The sequence below is a fragment of the Myotis myotis genome, unplaced genomic scaffold (assembly GCF_014108235.1).
Source record: "Myotis myotis isolate mMyoMyo1 unplaced genomic scaffold, mMyoMyo1.p scaffold_m19_p_3, whole genome shotgun sequence".
Classification (NCBI taxonomy): Eukaryota; Metazoa; Chordata; class Mammalia; order Chiroptera; family Vespertilionidae; genus Myotis; species Myotis myotis.
In genome coordinates this window covers 207,469,141-207,494,005 of record NW_023416335.1, presented here as the reverse complement: position 1 = coordinate 207,494,005, position 24,865 = coordinate 207,469,141, and the positions used below count along the sequence as shown (strand labels likewise).

Here is a 24,865-nt window from a genome sequence, read left to right as displayed (position 1 = left end):
CCGCGGGCCGGATTCGGCCTGTTTGAAATGAATAAAACTATTGAAAAAAAAGACCGTACCCTTTTATGTAATGATGTTTACTTTGAATTTATATTAGTTCACACAAACACTCCATCCATGCTTTTGTTCCGGCCCTCCGGTCCAGTTTAAGAACCCACTGTGGCCCTCGAGTAAAAAAGTTTGCCCACCCCTGGGCTAGAGATAAAAAGTCAGAATATCCTCTCTATATATAAAAGCCAAGCGACCAGAATGACCAGAACAACCGGAATGATTGGTCACTATGACACACACTGTGGCCAGCCAACCTCCTGCGGCCCCTCACCCTGCCCACCCAAGCCCCGATCGGCCCCCGCCCCCTGATTGGGGGTGGCCAGCCAACCTCCTGCATCCCCTCCCCCTGGCCTGCCAGCCCTGACGTGTGCACAAATTTGTGTACCGGGCCTCTAGTATATAATAAAAGGCCAATATGCAAATTGAGCAAACAGCAGAACAACCAGTCGCTATGATGCGCACTGACCACCAGGGGGCAGACACTCAATGCAGGAGCTGCCCCCTGGTAGTCAGTGCGCTCCAGCCAGAAGCTGAACTTACGACTGGCAAGTGCAGCAGTGGTGGCAGAAGCCTCTCCCGCCTCTGTGGCAGCACTAAAGAGCAGCAAGCTGAGTGGTAAGGAGCAGCCAGTGAGGGGGTGGGGAGGAGCAGTAAGAAGCAAGGGGTCCTGGACTGCGAGAGGGTATGGGCCGGGCTGAGGGAACCCCCCACTCCCAGTACAGGAATTTCATGCACTGGGCCTCTAGTCAGGCTATAAAACTGCACACCAGGGTAAATAATAAGATGAGGAATGAATAAGACCATGATAGTGGTCTTATTTCATTTGTGTATTTGTCTTGCTAAAACAAAAAGTCATCTTAAGACATTTGCAGTCTCATAAATATGAAGTCAGTTTATTCTCTAGGGATGTCTCCTGATTCAACATCATTAGCATAAATTAAGAGGCAATATAGTTAGAGAAAAATATTAAACCAGGGTTACTAGAATGGTGACCTTGTCATTTGAACTTATATTCTTCTCCATCAAAATGAAGAGAATTTATATTTATTGATTGCTTACCATGGCCAGGTCTTTCATGCATTATCTTATGTAATTCACTCAGCCTCCTTGGGCCTTCCTGTTTTTTCTATGAAGGTGTTCTCAGTATGTTCCTCCATCCTTCCCCTGCTCCCAAAAAACTCTAGAATTCCATCTCAAAATGTGGAAAAAAATGTAGATTTTTCTGCATACTTTTGGAGGAAACAAAAGGGATGAATTACTTAACAAGACTTGTTAAACATAGTCCTTTTTTTAAAACCATCTCTTCTCTTTCTCCAAAATTCTTTTGGCAATATTCTTTTCTCACTATCTTTCCCTAATCTCAAAGCATCTTCCTTATTCTTGAGCATGCTCACCCTGTCTTTTTCTCCTCATTGGACCCCTTCTCAGAAATTTTATCTGTAAGCTTACCCCTTATCAAGTCAAAAATACCACAACTACCAATTGTCCCTCAAGCTTGCCTTTGCCCAGGCCCCTCAAGGTCCCCACTCCAACAAGTATTTCAGATAGATATTATTCCTAATTTATAAAAGAGAAAACAGAGGCTCAGAGTATTTAGTACTTACTCAATCACACAATTAAAAAACAGAGCTAGCCCGGCTGTTGTGGCTCAGTGGTTGAGCATCGACCTATGAACCAGGAGGTCACGGGTTTGATTCCCGGTCAGGGTACATGCCCGGGTTGTGGGCTTGATCCCCGGTGTGGGGCATGCAGAAGGCAGCTGATCAAGGATTCTCTCTCATCATTGATGTTTCTATCTTTCTCTCCCTCTCCCTTCCTCTCTGAAATAAATAACAATATATTTAAAAACAAAAACAGAGCCAGGATTTTAATCCTGGTATCTTTGACTTCAAAGTTATGCTCTTTTAGCCTCACAGTCATGATTAAGTACATCCCACTCCCAGAAAGATATCATCTGCCCTACCATCACCCTAACCTATGCTTCATGACCCCATCACCCAAATTTGAGGTTGGGAGGTCAGGCTGTTCTGGGTTTTACCCTCAATGATATGCTATAGGCCGTATTCTGTTCAACCAGAGGGGGATAAGTAAAACAATCTTTCTTGGCCCCTCTTTATTTCTAATATCCAACCCCCTCTCTTCCTCTTTATCATCACACCTCCCCCAACCCCTGAGAAAAGGAGGAAAGAAGTGGAAAAGAAAATATAAAAGAAGGGAAATAAGAGAATATGCTAAAGGAGGGATGTGGGTGTTTTTCTTAAGCTGTTTTTACTTGGTCAGAAATAGAAGTAAAGCACTCTAAAAGAATGTGGAATGCTATCGTGTACTTTACCTCAAGATTTGGTTCAAAGAAAGTTTAAAGAAACTTTAAGAAGATTTTCTTGGTCTGTATGTTTTATCTGAATTGTTTAGTTAAATAATAATAATTATCATTTGTTGAGTACCTCTTATGTGCCAAGATTACTATAAGGGTAGAGCTAATTGGCACAGTTCCTGGCATGTAGTAGGCTCCCAATGAGTTATCCTAAATATATCTTGAATCCTCACAACAGCCCTAAGAGATAAGGTCTTTTTGTTCTAATTTTACAGTTAAAGAAACTAAGATTCTTAAAGGTAAGAAGCCCAAGGTAACATAGATAAGGTGTTTGCTTCAGGTTTAAGAAAGCAGGTAGTAATCATTGTAGTCACTGGGCTAATGCCTTACCTAAATAATTTCATTTTATTTTCACAACTACCCTCCTAGTTAGGCACAGTTATTATCCCCCATTTAAAATGAAGAAACACACTTAGAATGGTTAAAGAATTTCCCTGAGGTCATATATCTCTGGCTGATAAGCCAAAATTTGAAACCAGGTCTAACTCCAAGTTCATATACCACACGGTACATCAGGGCTGTGTATGATGGGAAAGGTTGGCATGCTGTCATTTGAGAGGCTTTTCAGGGATATACCTATTACCCCGGTGAATTGACCAGACTTTTCAGGGCCCTCAGCCTTGCAGGCAGAGATTTGATTCAGTCAGCCTGCTAAGAATAAGTTCATCTCTCAGGGGCAGACCTACATTAATCAAGCTCATGAGACTCAAAGACCGGAGGGCCAGTTTGCTGATATTGAAAAATGTAACTACATTTGAGGTTCTTATGACCAGTGCATTCTCTCCATAGGCTGACCTCCCTAGGAATCCAAATTTTAATCCAAAGTTATTTACTAAATATGGAATCCAAGCAAAGGGAAATAATTAGGTGAGATAGAATAGTATGGACTGCCACATAGTAAAGACTCAATAAATCTTGGTTGTTATTATTATTATTAAAATATATTTTTATTGATTTCAGAGATAAAAAGGGAGCGGGAGAGGGAGAGGGAGAGGGAGATAGAAACATCAATGATGAGAGAGAATCATTGATCAGCTGCCTCCTGCACACCCCACATTGGGGATCAAGCCTGCAACCCGGCCATGTGCCCTGATCAGAAATCAAACTGTGACCCCCTGGTTCATAGGTCAATACTCAACCACTGAGCCATGCCGGCCAGGCTATTATAAACTAGAGGCCCAGTGCACCAAATTCATGCACTCAGGGGAGGGGATCCTCAGCCCGGCCTGCACCCTCTCACAGTCCAGGAGTCCTCAGGCGATGTCCAACTGACAGCTTAGCCATCAGTTGGACATCCTTAGCCCTGCCTTGGAGGCGGGAGAGGCTCCTGCCACTGCCACTGTGCTCGCCAACCTTGAGCCTGGCTCAGGGCTTCTGGCTGAGCAGTGCTCCCCCTGTGGGAGTGCACTGACCACCAGGGGGCAACTCCTGCATTGAGCATCTGCCCCTTGGTGGTCAGTGCTTGTCATAGTGACCGGTCCTTCTGCCATTTGGTTGATTTGCATATTAGCCTTTTATTATATAGGATATTATATAGAATACCTATCTATACCTATGAATCTCCTAAACATAATATGCAAACTTTAATATATGTACATATGTACATTTTCTGGGAGAGAGTCTATATGTTTTATTAAATTAGCAACATGTTAGTGACCTATAAAAAGGTTAAGAGCCATAAATTTGACCCCAATTTCTACACAGAACCCTGAATACTTTAATGGAACAAGTAAAATTTGAATTGGCTTGACATTCTCCCAGAGCTAAGGCTGTTATGCTATCTTGCAATCTATTTGATTAAATTTAACCACTTAGTTTATGTCTCATTTTTTTTTTAAATATATTTTATTGATTTTTTACAGAGAGGAAGGGAGAGAGATAGAGAGTTAGAAACATCGATCAACTGCCTCCTGCACATCTCCCACTGGGGATGTGCCCGCAACCCAGGTACATGCCCTTGACTGGAATCGAACCTGGGACCCTTCAGTCCGCAGGCTGACGCTCTATCCACTGAGCCAAACCAGTTTCGGCATATGTCTCATTTTAAGTACTTTCCCCCCCATAGCTTTCCTATATATTTTCTTAGTACTTTTGCAAATCCTATCATTTATTTCCCTATTTAGTTCATTCAAAATCATCTCCCTTTGGAGATGACATTCTTCTTAACATTCAGGCTCTTCACCTAGAACAATCTATCGTGTATAATAAAAGGCTAATACGGAAATCAACCAAACGGCAGAATGACCAGTCATTATGATGTGCACTGACCACCAGGGGGAAGATGCTTAATGCAGGAGCTGCCCCCTGGCGGTCAGTGTGCTCCCACAGTGGGAGCGCTGCTCAACTGATCAATGGGCCAGAAGCCGGGCGGCACAGTAGGGCCGGATTGAGTAGGAGCAGCACAGCAAGGCTGGGGCTCAGGCTCCTCCCTGGCCACCTGCTGCTTTGAGCACTACTACATCCCTCAGGGAATGTCAGACTGCCGGTTTTGGCCATGGTGATGGATTGAAACTGGCAGTCTGACATCCCCCGAGGGGTCCCGGATTGCGAGAAGGCGCCGGCCAGGCTGAGGGACCCCACTGGTGCAAGAATCCATGCACCGGAGCTCTAATCAAGAATAAGCAGTAATACCAATTCTCTTTTGCGCATGGGGTACTACATTTGAAAAGGCAAACAATAATTTGCTAAGAAAACACCAGGCCTATACATGTAGAAGCTCCAGTTTCCGACTCTTCTTTAGGTTATCTGTACAGGGGTTGGGAGAGGGTTACTTCAATTAGGGAGAAATTCTATCTCCTTGTACATTTTTCTTCTGTCAGAACACCCTTCATGATTTTTTTTTTTAATTATAGCTCCTTTGAAGATTACAAATCTCCATTCAAAAGGATCTAAACTAAGGCGATCCAAATTATCTTCTTTTCTGTATTCATTCCAGAATGAATATTTGTTGAGTGCCTTCTATGTTATAGGCACTTTTCTAAGCACTGGAGTTACAAAGATTTATAATATAGTGGGGAGTGAGACCCATGAATTAAAAATTGCAGTGTGGTGGGCAATCGTTTCCAGGAGTAAGCTCATGCTTCCCCCACCCTCTTCTTCCCCCACAGACATAATCTCCTAAACTTTTAAGGGCCCCAGGAGGCTTGCAACCAAGGGTAGCAATAGGCAGCAGCAGTTCATCCCAGACAGACCCCCTGAACCTGTCCCCAAGGCCTCCATTTCTCACTTCTTAGTGAGCCAAAGCAGACCAGCCTAGGCTCATTTCCCAGCCCTTCTTGTTTCACTGTCCCCAGTGTTAACATAAAAACATTCAAATCTGTAAAGAATTTTTGTGAGTTTATTTGAGCCAAACTGTCGACAATCGCCAGGAAGCAGAACCTCAATGGATTGAGATAATGCTCCTGAGAATGGTGGGTTACATCTATATTTATACATTGCAGTCAAAGGAAGGGACAGTAGGTGGGTTACATGAAATCCATTGGTGATAGGCTAGAGAGGCGGGAGAAAGCAAAGCGGGGGACCCCTGGGATTGGATAAAAAGTAAAATGATAGACACATACTTAGGTGGGTGCAGGAACAATTAACATGATAACAATGAAAGAATTTGTGGTATCTGTCCTGGCACCCAGGCACATTAGGTTGTGCCCCGAGGAGTCCAGAAAAGGGAAGTTACAAGTTACCCAGACATTTCAAGGGTATGTTATTATAGATGCAAAAAGACAGATAGACTCAGCTAAGGTAAAGGCTGACCTTGTCAGGGAAGATATCCGCCTAGGACAGTGATGGTGAATCTATGACACGCGAACTCATTTTTTTTTTTGGTAGATTTTTCTTTGTTATTAAATGGCATTTAAATATATAAAATAAATATCAAAAATATAAGTCTTTGTTTTACTATGGTTGCAAATATCAAAAAATTTCTATATGTGACACGGCACCAGAGTTAAGTTAGGTTTTTTCAAAATGCTGACATGCCGAGCTCAAGAGGTTCGCCATCACTGACCTAGGATGTAACCACCCGCCGTAACTGCTTTTAGTTAAAGTTTCATTTCAGACCATCCTTTGTGGTTACTCTAGGTCTCTGAGTTTGCAAGACCGCCATGCAGGCCTTCCCTGAGCTTGTCAGGTTAGCATGTGGCCCCTTTTGTCCACACCAGCTTTAATAAACATCCTCTAAAACTCAAAAAAAAAAAATTTGCAATGTAATGTGCTTTATTTTTATTTTTTATTTTATTACAAAAAGTTTGGGAGAGAACACACCCCATTTCCAAAATACAATTTTAAAAAAGAAAAGAAAAAAACACAAAACCTACCGACACCCATGCAGTGAACACCTGGAAACTGGTTCAGAATGCTGCATCTGATGGCCAAGTGTCAGTAGGGGCCAGATTTGGTTTCCGCTGGTTAAGGCTTAGGGACTGACCGCTATGGTAGTTTTCAGATGCAAAGTGACTGCAAAAAATAAAAACAGGTACATATTTAAAGAAGCACGTGGCACCTCTTCCATCGTTTATACAAATGTGCCTTTATACAAATTTTGGCCTTTGCAAAAACAAAAGGGTTGGGGCGGGGGGGGGGGGGGGGGGCAGGGGGGGCGGGGGGAGTTAACCAATTCCGTTAGGGAGGGCAGCTCAAGATAAAATAAAGCAGAGGTGAGATTTGGCGGCGAGTACACAGGGCCGGAGGAAGAGCGGACTTTTCAATCCTTCTGGAGGTGAACGCTGCCCCTCACATTTTCTTCAAAACAAAACCAAATTGGAAAGGGAAAAAAGAAAAGTAGCCCCAAACTAAAATCGGCCACAATGGATTTGAGCTTTTTGCAGAGGAAATCGAACCCAAAAATAGGACCCAATCCGAGGGGAAAGGGTGGCGGCAGAGAGGTCAGGCGGAGGAGTGGTGAACTGCGGCCGCACAATGAAATTAATGAGATTAACCAGGGCAATTGGGACGCCCGCTCAGCTCCCGGGCCCCGCCAGCGGTGGGGTGGCTGAATGGGAAAAGTTAGGTTAATCTCATTAATTTGCAATCCACAATCTCTGTTCAGGCCCCCTAACCCTTCTCCTTGGCACCTCTGCCCCTCCTCCCTTATAAAGCCCCCAATCCCCCACCCCCAAAGGAACAGAAAGGGCCAAATCTGGTTCTGTTTGTCATCTGCATATTACCAGGAACTAAATCCAGGCTGACGTCGACTCAGTATCCTAATGTGCTTTAATAGAGGACTGCAGCCCTGGCCAGGGTGGCTAGGTTCCACGTGCAGGAGCAACCCATCGTGTGTCTCTCACATCAATGTTTCGCTCTGTGTGTCTGTCCCCCTCCCTTCCACTCTGTCTAGAAATCAAAATCAATGGAAAAAATATCCTCGGGAGAGGATAAATAAATTAATTATTAATTAATTTTTAGAAATAGAAAAATGTATACAGTAGTGTGAGAGCACAGAGGGGGCAGGTTCTACTCTGTTTCAGGGTTATCTAACTTTTCCCTGAAAGACTCACAGGAAGGATGACAACAGTGGAAAAGAGGCTTTCATTTCAGAGGGAATCCTGTGTGCAAAGGCATCGATGTGTAAGAGGAGCTGCTGAGCTAAGGACAAGAAAAGTTTGAGGGGGAGGGAGGAAGAGTGGCGACAGCTGTAAGTAAGTGTGTAGGCGGCAGATAGAAAGAAGGTGCAGTTGAGGGCGCGGCTTCCTGAAAGCACTGATTTTCTTTGTGAAGAAGCAGGCGGTGTTGTCAACGATGAGGGGACAGGAATGCAGAAGGGCACTTAAGGGAACTGCTGAAGTTGCGGAAAGGGGAGGTGAAGCTCACCGTGCTCGTACAGGATTACTGGGCAGTACTGAGAGGCCACCTGTAACATAGCTGTTAAAACTTCTCAGCCCATGTAGCTAACTCTGACTATCCTTTCTTGTCTCCCCTTGATAGAATCTTCTAACTTCTACCTTCTGTGGCAGTATCAATTTTTCTACAGTCCAAGGTTCTTGATATTCTTGATAACTTCTCTATTTGAGATTATTCTCACTGCAAATTCATAACCTGTACAACATTGAAGGCTTCCAACTACAGTTAATACATACAAGGATTTTTCCATCTGCTCTCATTTACATCATAGCATCATGAAGGAGCATTGGATGTTTCTTATTCATTAGACTAGAATAGTAGTTGGCACATAGTCGGCTGTTAATAAATATTTCTGATAAATGAGTGCATGAATGAATAAATAAAGTGTATTTTGCAAAGAAGAAAAATTGCTTAACCCCAAGATAGTGAGTAATGTTTTATTTGTGTGTGTTTTTTTTCTATTTAAAAAAATCAAACAAAACAAGAAGCCTGGGTGACTCCAAACCCTACCTCACTCCAAAGTTAATGAACTCTGCTTGTTCATTTTTTTTTATATATATATATTTTATTGATTTTTTACAGAGAGGAAGGGAGAGAGATAGAGAGTTAGAAACATCGATGAGAGAGAAACACCGATCAGCTGCCTCCTGCCCATCTCCCACTGGGGATGTGCCCGCAACCCTGGTACATGCCCTTGACCGGAATCGAACCCGGGACCTCTCAGTCCGCAGGCTGACGCTCTACCCACTGAGCCAAACTGGTTTCGGCTGCTTGTTCATTTTTTAAAAATATGTTTTTATTGGTTTTTAGAGGAAGAAGGATAGAGAGATAAAAACATCAGTGAGAGAGGAACATCATCAATTGGCTGGGGATCGAACCCACAACCTGGGCATGTGCCCTGATCGGGAATTAAACCACGACCTCTATGGTTGCTGGGTCAAAGCTCAACCACTGAGCCTCACTGGCTGGGCCAAACCTCTGCTTGTTCAGAACACACACCTACTCCATCCACTGCCATCCTCCACAGAAAAGTTGCGTTGAAATTGCAAGTTTTACTCTATATAGTTCATATGTTGTAACCTGAAAAGGTATTTCTAATTCAGTTTTCAGGCAGACCCCAAAAAACCCATTGGGGGACACATTCTCGCTCATGCATCAACAACAAGAATAAGCTTGCGAAAGGGAAGAGGAGAACTAAGAATTGCCAAGATTTATGACAGGTAAATATTTTCCTTTTCTTAATCAGATTCTTGTACATGTGGTATTAAATGAAATTGTCTCTCTTGAGAGGCTGTAATTATACTGCTGGAAGATACTACATTGTTTGAATTTCCTTCTCAAAAATTATTCCACTAATTGGGAAGGCCTTACTGTGCACTAGGTTCTAGGGATTTAGGGATTCTATTGACAAAAAGACGGTCCCTGGCCTTCCAAAGCTTACAGTGAAGCTAGATAATGAAGTAATTCCAATTGAAGTGTGGTTAAGTGCAGGAAAAGTTCAAGGTATGGCAGGAATATGTTCTCCTTTCTTCCTGCCAGTTTTCTTTTCAAGTTTCAGTTTAAACATCACTTTTCCTGACCCTTGCAGTCTAGGCTATACCCTATATTATACCTTATATTCTTTCACAGTACTTTATTTATTTAAGAATTATAAACAGCCCTGGCCAGTGTTTCTTAGTGGTTAGAGCACCGGCCCACACACTAAAGTGTCACTAGTTTGATTCCCGGTCAAGGGCACGTACCTGGGTTGCAGGTTCAATCTGGCCTGGTCAGGGCATGTGTAGAAGGCAACCAATTGATGTGTCTCTCTCACATCGATGTTTCTTTCTCTCTTTCTCTCTCTCTCTCTCTCTCTCTCTCTCTCTCTCTCTCTCTCTCTCTGTCTCTCTCTGTCTCCCTCTCTCCCTTCTACTCTCCCTCTTAAAAAAATAATTACAAACAATAAATTTTAAAGAGAAACCTACTACATGTCAACTGGTCTTGGTTCTAGGGATAGATCAGTGAAACAAAAAAAAAACAAGGCCCTGCCCTCATACAGCTTACATTCCATTGGTAGTGATTTATAGTATAGCATATGTCATCCTTACTAGACATTAAATACCTTGAGGATAGGGACACTATGCCTGGGAGATCAGAGATGTGCAATATTTGTGACTGACTGATTAGCCATCCCTGAGCAACAAGGCAAAGATGTGTAATAACTCTCTACACTAGGGAGGGGAAAACCACTAAAAAAGAAATCAGATAGCTCTTAATCTTGTTTTTGCTATGAATCAGAGTATTTATTATACATTGTTATTGAATAAATATTAAGTAATCATTTCCCACATCTATATGGTTTTTATACAGACCATTTTGCTTTTTATTGCCTGTCCTTTGGAAGACTATAATATTCAAATGCTGTGTTTTATGGAGCTTCAAAAATCTCTAGAAATTTGCTACAAATGTGGGGTTTTTTGTTACATTAAATAGATAGTAGAATTGTTTCATGTTTTTACTAAAAATTCTTGATCTATATCTTGGACAGATTTCTGTGCTTAGAACTTTCCTAACACTTTTCAACTGATTACATGTGCATCTCCCTCACAACAGGGACTGTTTGGTCCTTTAATGTCCCCAGCATCTAGCAAGCTACTGGGCACATGTAGGAACTCAGTAACTATTTATTAAGTTAAATGAATGTACCTCCATGTTCAGTCATTTATATATTTCATCAAGCCCTCCAAACTGTGCAGGAACAGACAACTCCTCCATTTCTTAAAATCCTAAGAGAATACTAGGGTTCTGCAGACTCAAAAAAGGATAAAGTTATATAGATTAGTTATGTCAAATTTTCATAGATTTGAATAAAAATAGCAAAACTAGATCAGAGTTTAAAATGTCAAAACTTATCTTCTAAGTTTCTAGTCTGTAGCATATAACTCCCTTCTTTCTAGTTCCTAAAGATTTCTCACAAAGAACTTCTTAATTTCAGAACTTTTTGGTATAGAAGATGCTGCTGCTAATAATAATAGCTAACACTCATTGAGTGGCTACTATGTGCTAGGCCTCATGCCAAGTGCTTTATATCTATTTCATTGTTTATAACAACCCTAGAGACAGAGGTCAGTATCCCCATTTCACACATGAGGAAACCAAGGCCCTAAGCAGTTAGGTAACCATTGCTCCTCTACCGTCTATTTTAAACACAGAAGTCAGAGCGATCCTTTGTAAGACTAAGATCATATCTATTCTCTGCTTAAAATCCTCCAATGGCTCCCCATCTTAATTCATAATAAAAGCCCAAATTTCTACAGTGGTTTACAGAGCACATGAATGGCCCCCTGTTCCTGTTCTTCCTGTTCTCCCTGTTCTCCCCTTGCTCACAGTGCTCCAACCTCAGTGGGCACCTTGGTGTTCGATACATGTCAGGCGCAGTCCTACCTTAGGGCCTTCGTGCTAATTATTCTCCCTGTCTGGAATAATCTTTCCCCACATTACCCTTTCTCTGGTTATCTCCCTCACCCCCTTCAAGTCTTTGATCAAATGTTACTTTTCCTCAATGCTTATCTTGATCTCCCTATTTAAAATTGCAACTAGCCTCCTCCCAATTTCCATACTTTGTCGCCTTTAGCTAGCTCTACTTTTTCTTTCCCCGTAACACATAATTTTCTAAGATATCGAATAATATATTTATTATGTCCATTATTTATTGTCTGTCTCTCCCTCCCTCCAAATATTAGTTCCACAATGACAGGGATATTTGTCTATTTTTATTTTTTTACTTATAGATCTCAAGTGTGTACAACAGGGATAATAGCAGATGCTCAATAAATATTTTCTAAATGAGTATATGAATGGACTTGCCCCAAACCGCACAACCAGTAAGGGATGCAATCAGGATTAGAATCTATGCTGTCTAAATCTAGGGTCTGAGCATAACCAATGGACATAAGACACTGGGGGATAGGGGAGGCTAGGGGACTGTCTAGGGTGGGGGGAAAAAATGGACACATATGTAATACCCTTTGTAATACTTTAAGCAATAAATAAAAAAATAAATCTAGGGTCTGCACTTTTAATCATTACACCATTTCTTAGTTTATTAGGGATGATCTATTTAGGGTAGTCATAGCTCTTCTACTATAGCCACCCCCATGTCTTCAACTACTACCTTACACGCATGTAAGATAAAGACATTTCTTGTTAAAACAAAGAATTCCCCAAGAATTGAGCAGAAAAGTGTTCTCAGAAGAATTCCCAGGTGTACAGGAATGACTACAAAAAGGAACCCAGCCCATTTCCTAGAATATCACCATAGTAACCACCCCCATAACTTGCTATAGCTGACCCTCAAGTGTACATTTTTCTCCCAGTTGCTTTCATAACTTCTACATGAATGTTCCTGAAGTACCACAAATGCAACATATCTAAACATAACTTATTCTTTCCCTCTTTCTTATACACAAAACAAGTTCTCTATTCCCAGTTTTTTATTTATGTTATTACCTCTACCTGAATTATTCACATTTCTGCCTCAAAAGCCCTTCAAATGTTATCTATAAAGTCTTTCCTAATTAACCTACCTAACATAATGTCTTCTTTCTTTAAAGTTCTATAACATATATACTGACTTTATGAAACAGTTTATTTGTCATATGTCATAGCTCACCTGTTAAGACTTCTTGAGAATAAGGACGCTGTCTCATTTTTGTGAAATCTGTAAGGTCTAGTACATGCTAAAGTAGGGTTTTCAAAAAGTTAAAAATGTGACTTTCTCGCAAATAAATATAAAATGAATGTGTCAAAGATTTTATTCAATTCTGTAACTAATGAGGAAATCACCAATCAAAGGATATTTTGAGACAGGGATTTATGTAATCAGTCAAAAGAATGCTGAAATAAATTTGCTAGTAAATGCAAAATTGGTTACTCTCCTACCAGCAATAAGTTATAATATTTTAGCCCTAACCGGTTTGGCTCAGTGGATAGAAAGTCGGACTACGGTCTGAAAGGTCCCAGGTTTGATTCCGGTCAAGGGCATGTACCTTGGTTGCAGGCACATCCTCGGTGGGAGCTGATCAATATTTTTCTCCCATCGATGTTTCTAACTCTCTGTCCCTCTCCGTAAAAAAAATCAATAAAATACATATTTTTTTAAATTATAATATTTTATTTTTTTTGTTGTTAATCCTCACCCGAGGATATTTTTCCATTGATTTTTGGAGAGAGTGGAAGGGAGAGGGAGAGAGAAACATTGACGTGAGAGAGACACATCGATTGGTTGCTTCCTGCACACACACCAACCAGGGCCAGGGGAACCTGCAAACATGGTATGTACCCTTGATGGGAACCAAACCCAGGACTCTTCAGTCTGCAGACCAATGCTCTATCCAGTGAGCCAAACCGGCTAGGGCTAAATTATAATATTTTAAGTTGTCTTTTTGGCCCTGGACAGGTAGCTCAGTTAATTAGAGCATTGATCAGATACGCCAAGGTTCGATTTCCGGTCAGAGCATGTATAAGAATCAACCAATGAATGCATCCATAAGTAGAATAACAAATCTCTCTCTCTCTCTCTCTCTCTCTCTCTCTCTCTCTCTCTCTCTCTCTCGTCTCTTTCACCCACCCACCCACCCTTCCTTCCTTCCTTCCTCTCTCTAAAAAAAAAAAAAAAAAAATCAGCCTCACTTTCCTGGCTCAGTGGTTGAACATTGATCTATGAACCAGGAGGTCAAGGTTTGATTCCTGGTTAGAGCACATGCCCAGGTTTGATCCCCAATGTGGGGCATGCCAGAGGCAGCCGATGAATGACTCTCTCTCAATGACTCTCTCTCATCATTGCTGTTTCTCTCTCTCTCTCCCTTCCTCTCTGAAATAAATAAAAAAAATATACTTGAAAAAATAAATCAATAAATGAAGTTATATTTTCTACTGGAGGAAAATCAGTTGCTTCTCTACATAATGAAATTCATTTCCAGTGCTATAGACTGGAGTAATCTGCATTGCTCTCAGACAAGAATCATCTGCATTGCTATTAGTGTTCTACAAATTAACTCTTCCCTACAGAGTTGTAGAATAAAAAAAGTAAAATTTAAAGAACACACAATGAATCATGTACAAATATAAAATATCCAAGTTTATTCAACTCATTAATGCAGTAACTAATAAAATTTTATAACTAGATCAAAAGAAAAAGCAAATTACCATACATATGCAATCAAATAAGGAACACTGAAATGAATTATAAATTGATAAGAACTGGGTTACAATGTCCACAGGACAATAATCAATTACATGCATCCTCAAAATTGACATTTCTGTGGACAAGAATAATTCATATAACTCATAGTTTCCTACAACTTACAGAGTTGTAAAATAGCTCAAAGACAATGAAAAGCACAGTTCTCATAGAATTGGATAACCTGGAAAGATGTGCTAGCCAACCTGTTTTTTCCACTGAAGTTACTCAGTAGTCTTTTAGTTCATTTCAGTCTTTCAGTTTTCCCCTACTTAGGTCTAGTCAATAAAAGGTGCATACCCCTTTAGAATCAGGTAAGCCCCTCAGCGTCTGCTACACAATGCCTGATCGCACACTGAAAGAATATTCAATTATCCTTTTTGCCTATTTCTAAGTTTGGGGTAATTTTTCTTGACATTCAGAATCTTACATATAGAAGTTGTTCAGGAGCATTTGAGATCTTGTTTCCCAGCATGTCCTGTTTGGCTCAAACTTTCATAAGATTTAGAGAGAAAAAATAAGTTGCTCAGTAAATGTTTGAGGGTTGATACTTGTAAATTCTGTAGTCCACATTTAGCTGTACCAACTCTGAGATGTCTCTGGAAAATCATACTGAAGGAGTATGATGCCTGTGACATGAATATAGTATTTATAGAAATAGAGCTTTTTATAAACTTGTTCCCTTGCATTCTGTTAGCCCTGAGATGCCTGAAAATGAAGCCACCTTCGCAATAACTGCTGGAGGAATTGGGGATGCCAAGGAGTAGGTGGTGAATTGATGCAAATTGCTTCTTAGTGCTTATTAGGAGATGAAGAAATAGAAAAGCAGTCTCACATTTTAGATCTTGATTTAAGAATTTGTTTTTTCAACATGTTATTAAAGGAAAGTTGGCAAGAGATTTAACTCATATTTATCTAAAAATGTAAAAAGTTCTTGATTTATAACTTTACATTGTATGTCAATTCATGGATATATATGAATGAATAAACCTATCAAAATAGTTGGGGCTCTAGCTGGTTTTTCTCAGTGGTGAAGCATCAGCCCATGTACCTCAGTTGCATGCTCAATCTCCAGCACCATACCCTAGCCTGATCCCCAACCCAGTTGGGGCGCTTGTGGGAGGCAGTCAATCGATGTTTCTCTCTCTCTCTCTCTCTCTCTCTCTCTCTCTCTCTCTCTCTCCAGTTGGGGCGCTTGTGGGAGGCAGTCAATCGATGTTTCTCTCTCTCTCTCTCTCTCTCTCTTTCTCCTCCACTTCCCTTCCACTCTAAAACTAATAGAAAAATATCCTCTGGTGAAGATTAAAAAAAATAATAACTAGTTGGGGAAAGGGTACCTGATTCTCTCACTTTAGCTTTCTTTTTTTAATTGTGTAATTCCATTTATGTGAAACTTCCAGAATAGGCAAATCCATACAGACAGAAAGTACACTAGAGTGTGCCAGGGCCTGGGGGGAGAGACTGCTAAGGGTAAGAGGTCTCCTTTTGGGGTGTTGGAAATATTCTGGAACTAGAGGTGATGGGTGCACAACACTGTCAATGTACTAAATCCTCTTGAATTGTACACTTGCAAATGGCCAAAATAGTGAACTTTTGTTATGTGAATTTTATCTCAAAATTAAATAATAAAACACAGTGGTCTGATTCTAACATGTACATTTCTTTATCACAAAAGAAAAAAGCAGTAAATGACAGCATCAGGGGCAGGGGATGATCAGTCATGTCACAGGAGGGGGGAAGCTGGACATCTGGAATCCTGGAGATACCGGGAGTGGGGAGACTGGAGGGAACTGGGGGAGCAAGCCTGCTCCACCTCTGCGTTCACCGGATCGTGTACTTGTCCCACTTCTTCTCGGGGTCGTAGGGTTCCCAGCGGCTGGCGGGGAAGATGTGCTTGTTCTTCTCGTACCAGCTCCTCAGCACCACCTTGCCCGCATGTGACTCGTCCTTCTCCACAGTGGCGTCACTGAGCAGCCGCACATCATCATGAACGTCGAAATTAAAGAGTGGGCCACTCTTCCCTCGTGCCTTGGTGACGATGAAATCGTAGAAGCTGTGGTGGTGGGGTATGATTAGGTCCTCCTTGATGTACATGAGCTGCTCCACCCCTGCTGACCTGAGCTCGCTGAAGTCCTTGCGCAGGATCTCGAGCGCCTTCTGCAGGAACTGCTGCATGGTGTTGCCTTTTTTCATCTTGACTGTCCGGCGGTGCCCGGAGCCATCCCAGTAACTGAAGGTGATTTCAATCTCCTCACTCTTGATCTTCTCCTGCTTGGCTTCCCACTCTTGCCGCAGCTCTTCCCGGAGCCGATTCTCCTCCTCCTCGCGGTCGCGATCAGGCAAAAAGCTTGTGTCCACATCGGGGTTCTTCCCCAATTTCCTCTTCTTGGCGGCGATCTCTTCCCTTTCCAGCTCCTCCTCATCCAGGGCCACCTCCTCCAGCTCCTCGCTCACCTCCTCCTCTTCACCCACCGTGAAGGACAGGCAGGAGATCTTCCGCTTGGCCTCCTTTTTGCGCTCCTTCTCGCGCAGCTTCTCCAGCTTCAGCTGCAGCTCCTTGGACTGCTCCTTCTTGGCCAGCTGCTTCTCCCGCTCCTTCACCAGTGCCTCCTGCTTGGCCTTCATGTCATTCAGGGTCACCAGCCCCACGGTGCTGGACTTGAGCTCCGCCTCCACGGCGTCGTAGTGCGCAGAGAACTTCTTGTCAATGTTGGATTTCATTATGTTCTCCTCGGCGATCCGCTGCTTCATCTGCTCCATTTGCTCGCGCTGCTTCTCCCGCTTCTTCATCAGGTGCATGGCGCGGCCCGCCTCGCTCGCGGCGCCCTTGTACTGAGCCATGGCGACAGGGGAGACGGAGGCGGCAGCGGCGACGAAGGCGGCAGCGGAGACCGAGGCGGCAGCGGCGACGAAGGCGGCAGCGGAGACCGAGGCGGCAGCGGCGACGGAGGCGGCAGAGGCAGCGGAGGCGGTAGCGGCAACGGCGGCGGCGGGGCCGCGGCGACAGCAGACACCACAGCCCGATAGAGTAAATGGCTGCGGCGACCGCGGCGTACGTGCCGCCAGCTGACGTCGGCGCCGTGACGTCGACTACTAGGGGACACGCAGGCGCGAGCGCCCCGCCCCGCCCCTTCCCGCCCCGCCCCCTCTCACGTTAGCTTTTTAAAGGGAACCACTACGGAAGGGAAGTCCTGGAGCTCAGAAATGTCCGCCCTCCATCAGGTTCCATTTCCAAAGGAGGGAGACATTTGCGAAAGAAAAGTTTACAGGACACACACAAAACGCTTTTTGTTAACTTAGAGTATCAAACAGCACATTCAGCTTTACAGCAACAGAAAAGAAACATTAAACTAAGCTAGATTTTAAATCATTTGACATTTTGACAAGTTGAAATTACTTTTAAAGAATGTCATTTTAATATTATATATTATTTTTTATTCATTTCAGAGAGGAAAGGGGAGTTTAAAAAAAAAAAAAAGCCCCGTTGCGTGGCTCAGTGGTTGAGCAATGACCTATGAACCAGGAGGTCAAGGTTAGATTCATGATCAGGGCACATGCCTGGGTTGTGGGCTTTTTCCCCAGTGTGGGGGGTGCAGGAGGCAGCTGATTGATGATTCTCTCTCATCATTGATGTTTCTATCTCTCTCCCTCTCTCTTTCTGAAATCAATAAAATATATATATATATTTTAATTCAAGCTCTGAAAGTACCATTTGTTACAGAAGATACTTGATCATCCATTGTCATTCACTCACTAACTGTATATTGAATGCTAAGTGATAAAGAATAGACAGGGAAACTGATTTCTGTTCTCAAAGTATGTGTGCACTAGTTAAGAGAAAAGACTAATATTTATGGAGAATGAGAGAACAAATGATTATATAGTCAGTAGTGTGGTCTTGGATTGTAGGGTTCCAAAGATAAAGCCTGCAGGACAGCATGTTAGAAGCTGGGATTTGCAAACAAACAAGAGACCAACCAAACAAGCAGAATTGTTCACAGTGTGGGGTACTGGGAAACTAGAGCTTTTTTTCATTTTACATTTCTTAAACCACAGAACTGCTCCCCTGAATAAACAAAGATCAAGTCATCTAAGAGCAGATTTTTTATATTCTGCAAGGCCATTTAAGAAATGGCTTCTTTTATAGAAATAGAATGTTTGCTGACTTCAGGTAAATCAACCCCTGGAGAAAACAGACTTACAGTGTAAATACAACCAAAGCCTCCGAAGAAGGAGAAGAAAGAAGAAAGAAGAAAGAAGGAAGAAGAAGAAGAAGAAGAAGAAGGAGAAGGAGGAGGAGGAGGAGGAGGAGGAGGAGGAGGAGGAGGAGGAGGAGGAGGAGGAGGAGGAGGAGAAAAAGAAAGAAAAGACATGGCTTCTTTTAGAATACAAATATAAACACATACTTTTTGTCCTGGAGAAGGGAAAGTTTTGTGACTTGAGAAAAACTGAGCATCTCCTAGCGATTCCCTTGTATGCTGAGCTCTGGAGAGGGGCTGGACTAATTTGTATAGGAGTCCAGGACCTTTTGGTGGGGGGGAAATAAGACTCCTAAGAGTTAAAATTCAGAATATCTTTCTAGGTTAAGCTGAGTAGCCCCCTGCCCCAGACCAGGAGAATTTACCAAGAGATGGGCATTAGTGTTATAAACCAGGGCTCAACACAGGGCCCCCAGTTCTGTGAGGAGGGCTGGTTTTAATATACCATGTGGCTTGGGCTAGAAACCTCCCTAGGTCCAGCCACGCGAATAGGTCCTACTTTGGAGAACAGTAGCTGAGCGTGTGAATGTGAACTAAAAGCCGTAGCCTGGGAGCCTAACTTTGGGACAGCACAGTGCTGTTCGGTGCCCACTGAACTCTTCTAGGTAAGGGTTCCATTTGTCGTCAGTGACCAAAGCATGAGGGCTTTCCAGTCTCCCTCTCCACCAGACGGTGGAAACTGCTGTGGACCCTTATTCTAAAAGGGTGGGAGGGGCTCAAAAGAAAGATTTTATTGTCATGACTCTTGGTTGCAAGCCACAGAAACTCAAACTAGCAAATGCAAGACAGGAATTCATTGGCTCATGAAATGGCAAAATCCAGTAGAGCTGACTCTAGCCACAGCTGGAGCCAAGACTCCAAAGCACGTCATCAGGTCTTGTTCTCCCTGCCTCCATGTCCTGCTCTGCCTGTCTCCACACCGCTATTGTTCTTAGCTTTCCCTACACAGTCGCCAAGGTGCTACTTACAGCTCTAGGCTTACAGCCCACAGCTAGATCCTGCAGAGGTTATTCTTTCTGCGGAAATAAACAAAGACCACCAAATGAGAACAGAGGTATTTATTTAGTTTGCTACAGAAAGAGAATCAGTGACTTTCATTTTCATTTGGTAGAGACTCAAAGTCAGGCAGAGTAATAGCAAAGTTTATAGTGGAAAAATAAAGGTTCCAGGCATGCTTTGATGGAATGTTGTTGGCATGGGAAGCTGGAGGGGTAATCTATTAGAGACACAGTAAAATGGGTAAAGGAACTAACACTGGCATCAGGGAGACATTTTTTAAAAACAGTTATAGCCCTCGCTGGTTTGGCTCAGTGGATAGAGCGTCAGCCTGCGGACTGAAGGGTCCCAGGTTCAATTCTGGTCAAGGGCACATGCCTAGGTTGTGGCTTGATCCCCAATAGGGGACGTGCAGGAGGCAGCCAATCAATGATTCTCATCATTGATGTTTCTATCTCTCTCTCCCTCTCCCTTCCTCTCTGAAATCAATAAAGATATATTTTTTAAAAAAAAGAAAGAAAAGTAGTTACAATTCAATTGCGAGATGATGAAGAATCAAACTGGGGTGGTAGCAATCAGGACCCCAGGCTTCTTTCTGCTTGACCATTCTAGCTCTTGGCTTCCATCCTCACTGTCAGTTCATGGCTTCAATGGTGCCTAGATCTCTAGCCAGAGAAACCAAGTTGGGGAGGCAAGATGAAAATCGGGACAAAAAACAGGTTCCTTCTGGCTGAGTCAGCTCCTGTAAATCCACCCTCTCACACAACACTGTTGCTTACATCTCATTGGCCTGAACTTAGTTACATGGTCATATCTATATGCAAAGAAGGTAGGGAAACAATCTTTTGTTCTAGACAGCAATATGCCCAGCTAAAATTCAAAGTTCTGTAATTAAGGAGGAAAAGGAGAATGGTTATTGGGTAAGCAATTAGTAATCTCCACCACAAACATTTTTTTAAAATTTCCTCAATGACAAACTTATTAAATGTCTATTATGTATTATGCAGGTAGGTCAGGCATTTTGTACCTGTCCCAGTGGAGCTGGTTGAGGAATGTATCAATTAGAATGCCTTCAGCCTCAAGTCACAAAGAAAACCAACTCAGCCTTAGCCGGTTTGGCTCGATGGATAGAGCGTAAGCCTGTGGACTGAAGGGTCCCAGGTTCGATTCTGGTCAAGGACATGTACCTTGGTTGCGGGCACATCCCCAGTAGGGGGTGTGCAGGAGGCAGGTGATTGATGTTTCTCTCTCATCGATGTTTCTAACTATCTCTCTCCCTTCCTCTCTGTAAAAAATCAATAAAATATATTTTAAAAAAACTCAGAAGTAACTTAAACAATGAGGAAATATGCTATCTTATATAATAAAATAAAAAGTCCAGAAGTCAACTAGCTCCACAGTTAGCTCAGCAACTCCACGATGCTGTCACTGACTCGGGTTTTCTTTATTTCTCTCCAATTTCTCATTCTCAGTGTGCTGGTTTTGGTCTCCAGAAGCTCCAGTCACGGTAAAAGATGGCTACAGAAGTTCTCCCTTCACCTCCTAAAATTACAACATCTAGAAAAAAGATGAGGCATTCTTTTCAGAGCAAGGAGCCAGCTCATGGGTTGGCTGGCAGATCTAAGATGGCTTCACCCATATATCTGGGATCTTGGCAGGGATCTGTGAAAGGGTAGGACTTCTGTCATCATTCAGCAGTCTAGCCTGAGCTGCTTTCTTTACAATACAGCTGGATTCCAAGAGAGCAAGTGCTTATCAAGCCTTTACTTGCATCATGCTTGCTAATCCCCTATTGGCCAAAGCAAGTCATGCACTAAACCCAGAGTCTTTGTGGGAGGGGATTACACAGGTGTTTGAGTACCAGGGGGCGTGGTTCCTTGGAGGTCATCAGTATAACCATCTTCTACAGTTATAGTATAACCGTCTTCTATGTTGAGTCCATTGGGGATAGGAAGAGTCTATCATCAAGAGATTACAGTATGATCAGGGATATTTAAGACACAAAGTCTTGGGAAGTAAAATAGTAACACAGTATTTAAATCCTATATAATAAAAGCATAGTATGCAAATTGTCCCCTCAACTGGGAGTTTGTCCAGGAGTTCAACCAGGGGGTGGGTCTGCCAAGGGAAGGGAGGGAGTACCCGGCTAGCAGCTGGCAGTTGCTAGGGACCCTACCAGTGCACGAATTTCGTGCACTGGGCCTCTAGTATTTAAATAACATTTTTAAGACTATGTAAGTCTGAGGGCAGGCAAAGAAAAGGGTTTCAGCTGGTGAAGGCAAGTTGGATTTTCCCCAAGAGTTCTCACATGATGTGAATGTTCCATGCCTCAGGGTCAGGCCTTCACCCTTGGTCTTCAGTATGTTTAGTCCCCAGTATTGATTAATTTATAGAAAGATGCCTTAGTACAGTGGTTGGCAAACTCATTAGTCAACAGAGCCAAATATCAACAGTACAACGGTTGAAATTTCTTTTGAGAGCCAAATTTTTTAAACTTAAACTATATAGATAGGTACATTGTTATTAACTTAATTAGGGTACTCCTAAGGCTTAGGAAGAGCCACACTCAAGGGGCCAAAGAGCTGCATGTGGCTCGCGAGCCGCAGTTTGCCGACCACAGCCTTAGTGTGACTAAGCACACAGGAAAGTATACCTGGACACCAGTAACACTGAGGAATAAAATATACTGTCAAGCAGACCAGATGTAAAGATGGATCTAACAACCCATTGTCTCAGTGAGCAAGTTCATGTGAAGCTAAAGTTGCATTAATCTCCTTCATTCATTCATTCATATTTTAAATGTATTATGAAGTATTTAAGATAAAAAGATTTAAAATAATACAATCAATACTTGTGAAATGAAACATTACCAATACAATTGAAAACACTTAAATATCCTCTAGGATTGAATCTCTTCCTCACAGAATTATTCACTTTTCTAAAATAAAATAAAAGCTCATAGCACATGCTTGGAACATGGTGAGCATGAGCACTCAATAGCTGTCAGTCCTTAGGTATTTTTTAAGACTATTTTTTGGGTGGAAAGTACAGAGTTCCCATATATCCTTGCCTCCACACACACACAGCTTCCCCCACTATCAACATCCCATTGTTTCTATAAATGAAACCACATTGGCACATAATCACCCAAGTCCATAGTTTACATTAGGGTTCAGTCTTGGTGGTGTACTTTCTATGTGTTCGGAAAATGTATAATGACACGTATCTACATTACGATACCATACAAAATAGTTTTCACTGCCCTAAAAATCCTCTGTGCTCTACCTCCCTTCCTCCCTTCAACCCCTGGCAGCCATTGATCTTTTTATTGTCTCCATATTTTTGCCTTTTCCAGAGTGTCATATAGGTAGAATCATACAATAGGTAGCCTTTTCAGATTGGCTCTTTTCACTTAGCAATGATGCATTTAAAGTTCCTCCAGTCTTTTCATGGGCTAATAGCTAAATTACTTTTAACTCTTAATAATATTTCACTGTCTAGATGTACCACAGGTTATCCATTCACTAACTAAAGGACATTTTGATTGCTTCCAAGTTTTGAAAATTATGAATAAAGCTGCTATAACCATTCTTGTGCAGGCTTTTGCGTGGAGATGTTTTCAAATCTTTTGTTCAATACCAAAGCGCGTGATTGCTGGATGGTATGACATGGTAAGATATGGTTAGGTTTTTCAAAAAAAGGATGAATTGAGAAAAGCATATGTTCATTTTTACCAACAGTCTTGACTGTTACTAATGAAGTTCCCAGGTTCTCTGGAATGAAAACCTTTCTCTGTATTTAGGAAAATGTAATACGCTTCAACCATCATTGGCAGGAAAACACAGAGATATATCAAGAATGAGAAATGCATAATACGGATTCACTTTATAATCCCTGCTTGTCTTCCAGAAGCTTGTCTGCCAAAGGAAGACTAAAGGTTTTTTTGGAGGGCAAAAAAATGACAGAAATATATGGTTACACACTGTGAAAGCTTTATGAAGACAAAGGAGTTATGAGATGCTGTAAAAAAGGGACCTGATCTAGTAGCAAAATATGAATTATTTTTCCCCTGGCACAATGTAGGGCGATTTCAATGGCTCTACCTTACTTTATAAATTACTTATTACATAGAGAGCCTCAGATTTAATTACTTAGCATATACAGTAGACAAACTAGTCCAGAAAACTCCCTCAGTGCCTATCCAGTCCAAATCCCAGGAGGAGCTTCATTGTTGGCCAACTCCTCCAAGACTCACCCCGACTCTTCTTTCATATCCCACCATTAGCAAGTCATGAGCTCAGTCTTCCGTCAGACCACTTCTCCCTTACTGGTTGCTATCAACCTGCACCAAGCCCCATCATCTCTTGCCTGGGTTACTGCACTAGCCTATTTAATCTGCCTGCTTGCGCACTCTCAATTTATTCCCCACACGGCAGCCATAGGGGTCCTTTCCTCACCCTGCTTAACCCCTTCTAGAGATTTCCAATTTAATGAAAGGAATAAACAAAGTCCTTAACAGTGGCCAGCAAGCCCTTCTCCATCTGGTCCTCTCCTGTCCTTCCTCCTCGCTCGGCTCCAGCCCCACTCTGTCTCAGGGCCTTTGCCCTTGCTCTTCCCTCTGTCACCTGATCCCGGAGGCCGGCCCAGGATCCCCGGTTCAAGCCTGTGTTACAGCGCTCTCCTCCCCCACGGGCACGCGTACACTGGCACGTTTCACTGCTTTTTCTTTTTAGTTAGCAACCCTGACATACACACGTGCCATGTCCCCCACTGTAACTCCACGGGTGCAGTACCTGGTTTGCTTACTGCTGTGCCCGTTCCCTAGCACAGCGCTTGGCCTTGAGGCATTCATTTGCTCAGTGAATCTGATTCCTCATCTGCGCCTGCGGCCCAAGGCACAGCTGAATGGCCAGTCAGGAAGCTCCTTTCCTTACGCTATTCTTGTAATAATTCTAGAAACACTTAGAAAGAGTAGAAGACAGCAGCCCACAACACGGGTCTGAAGTCTCCCCACGCACACCCGACTACAAACTATAGAAAGAAGAGCTGGACAACCTGTGGCTGTACCTGACCAGTGAGGCCTTAAAGTGCCGTCTGAGGGAGAAGGGAGCCAGCTTGGAAGGGAGAGCG

At 42.6% G+C, this 24,865-nt stretch overlaps 2 protein-coding genes and 1 long non-coding RNA gene across 3 annotated transcripts in view; 1 reads left to right on the top strand and 2 right to left on the bottom strand.

Moving 5' to 3' along the window:
* Window positions 1-15,637, top strand: part of DMC1 (DNA meiotic recombinase 1) — a 31,000-nt gene extending 15,363 nt beyond the window's left edge. Inside the window, exons 12-13 of the mRNA XM_036300367.1 lie at window positions 9,364-9,480; window positions 15,178-15,637. Of these exons, the coding sequence (XP_036156260.1) occupies window positions 9,364-9,480; window positions 15,178-15,247 (187 nt within the window). The 3' untranslated portion in view covers window positions 15,248-15,637. The remainder of the gene's footprint in view (window positions 1-9,363; window positions 9,481-15,177) is intronic.
* On the bottom strand, window positions 6,745-12,979 carry LOC118651329. The gene is made up of 3 exons (XR_004966197.1): window positions 12,912-12,979; window positions 10,946-11,044; window positions 6,745-6,877 (listed from the first exon to the last, which is right to left on the bottom strand). It is a non-coding gene; the product is annotated as an uncharacterized LOC118651329 (long non-coding RNA).
* A 482-nt stretch (window positions 15,638-16,119) lies between the features above and the next one.
* On the bottom strand, window positions 16,120-17,560 carry LOC118651327 (protein FAM50A-like). Its single transcript, XM_036300365.1, has one exon. The coding sequence runs from the start codon at window positions 17,319-17,321 to the stop codon at window positions 16,302-16,304; it is 1,020 nt and encodes a 339-aa protein (XP_036156258.1). The 5' UTR covers window positions 17,322-17,560; the 3' UTR covers window positions 16,120-16,301.
* Between the last annotated feature and the right edge of the window lie 7,305 nt (window positions 17,561-24,865).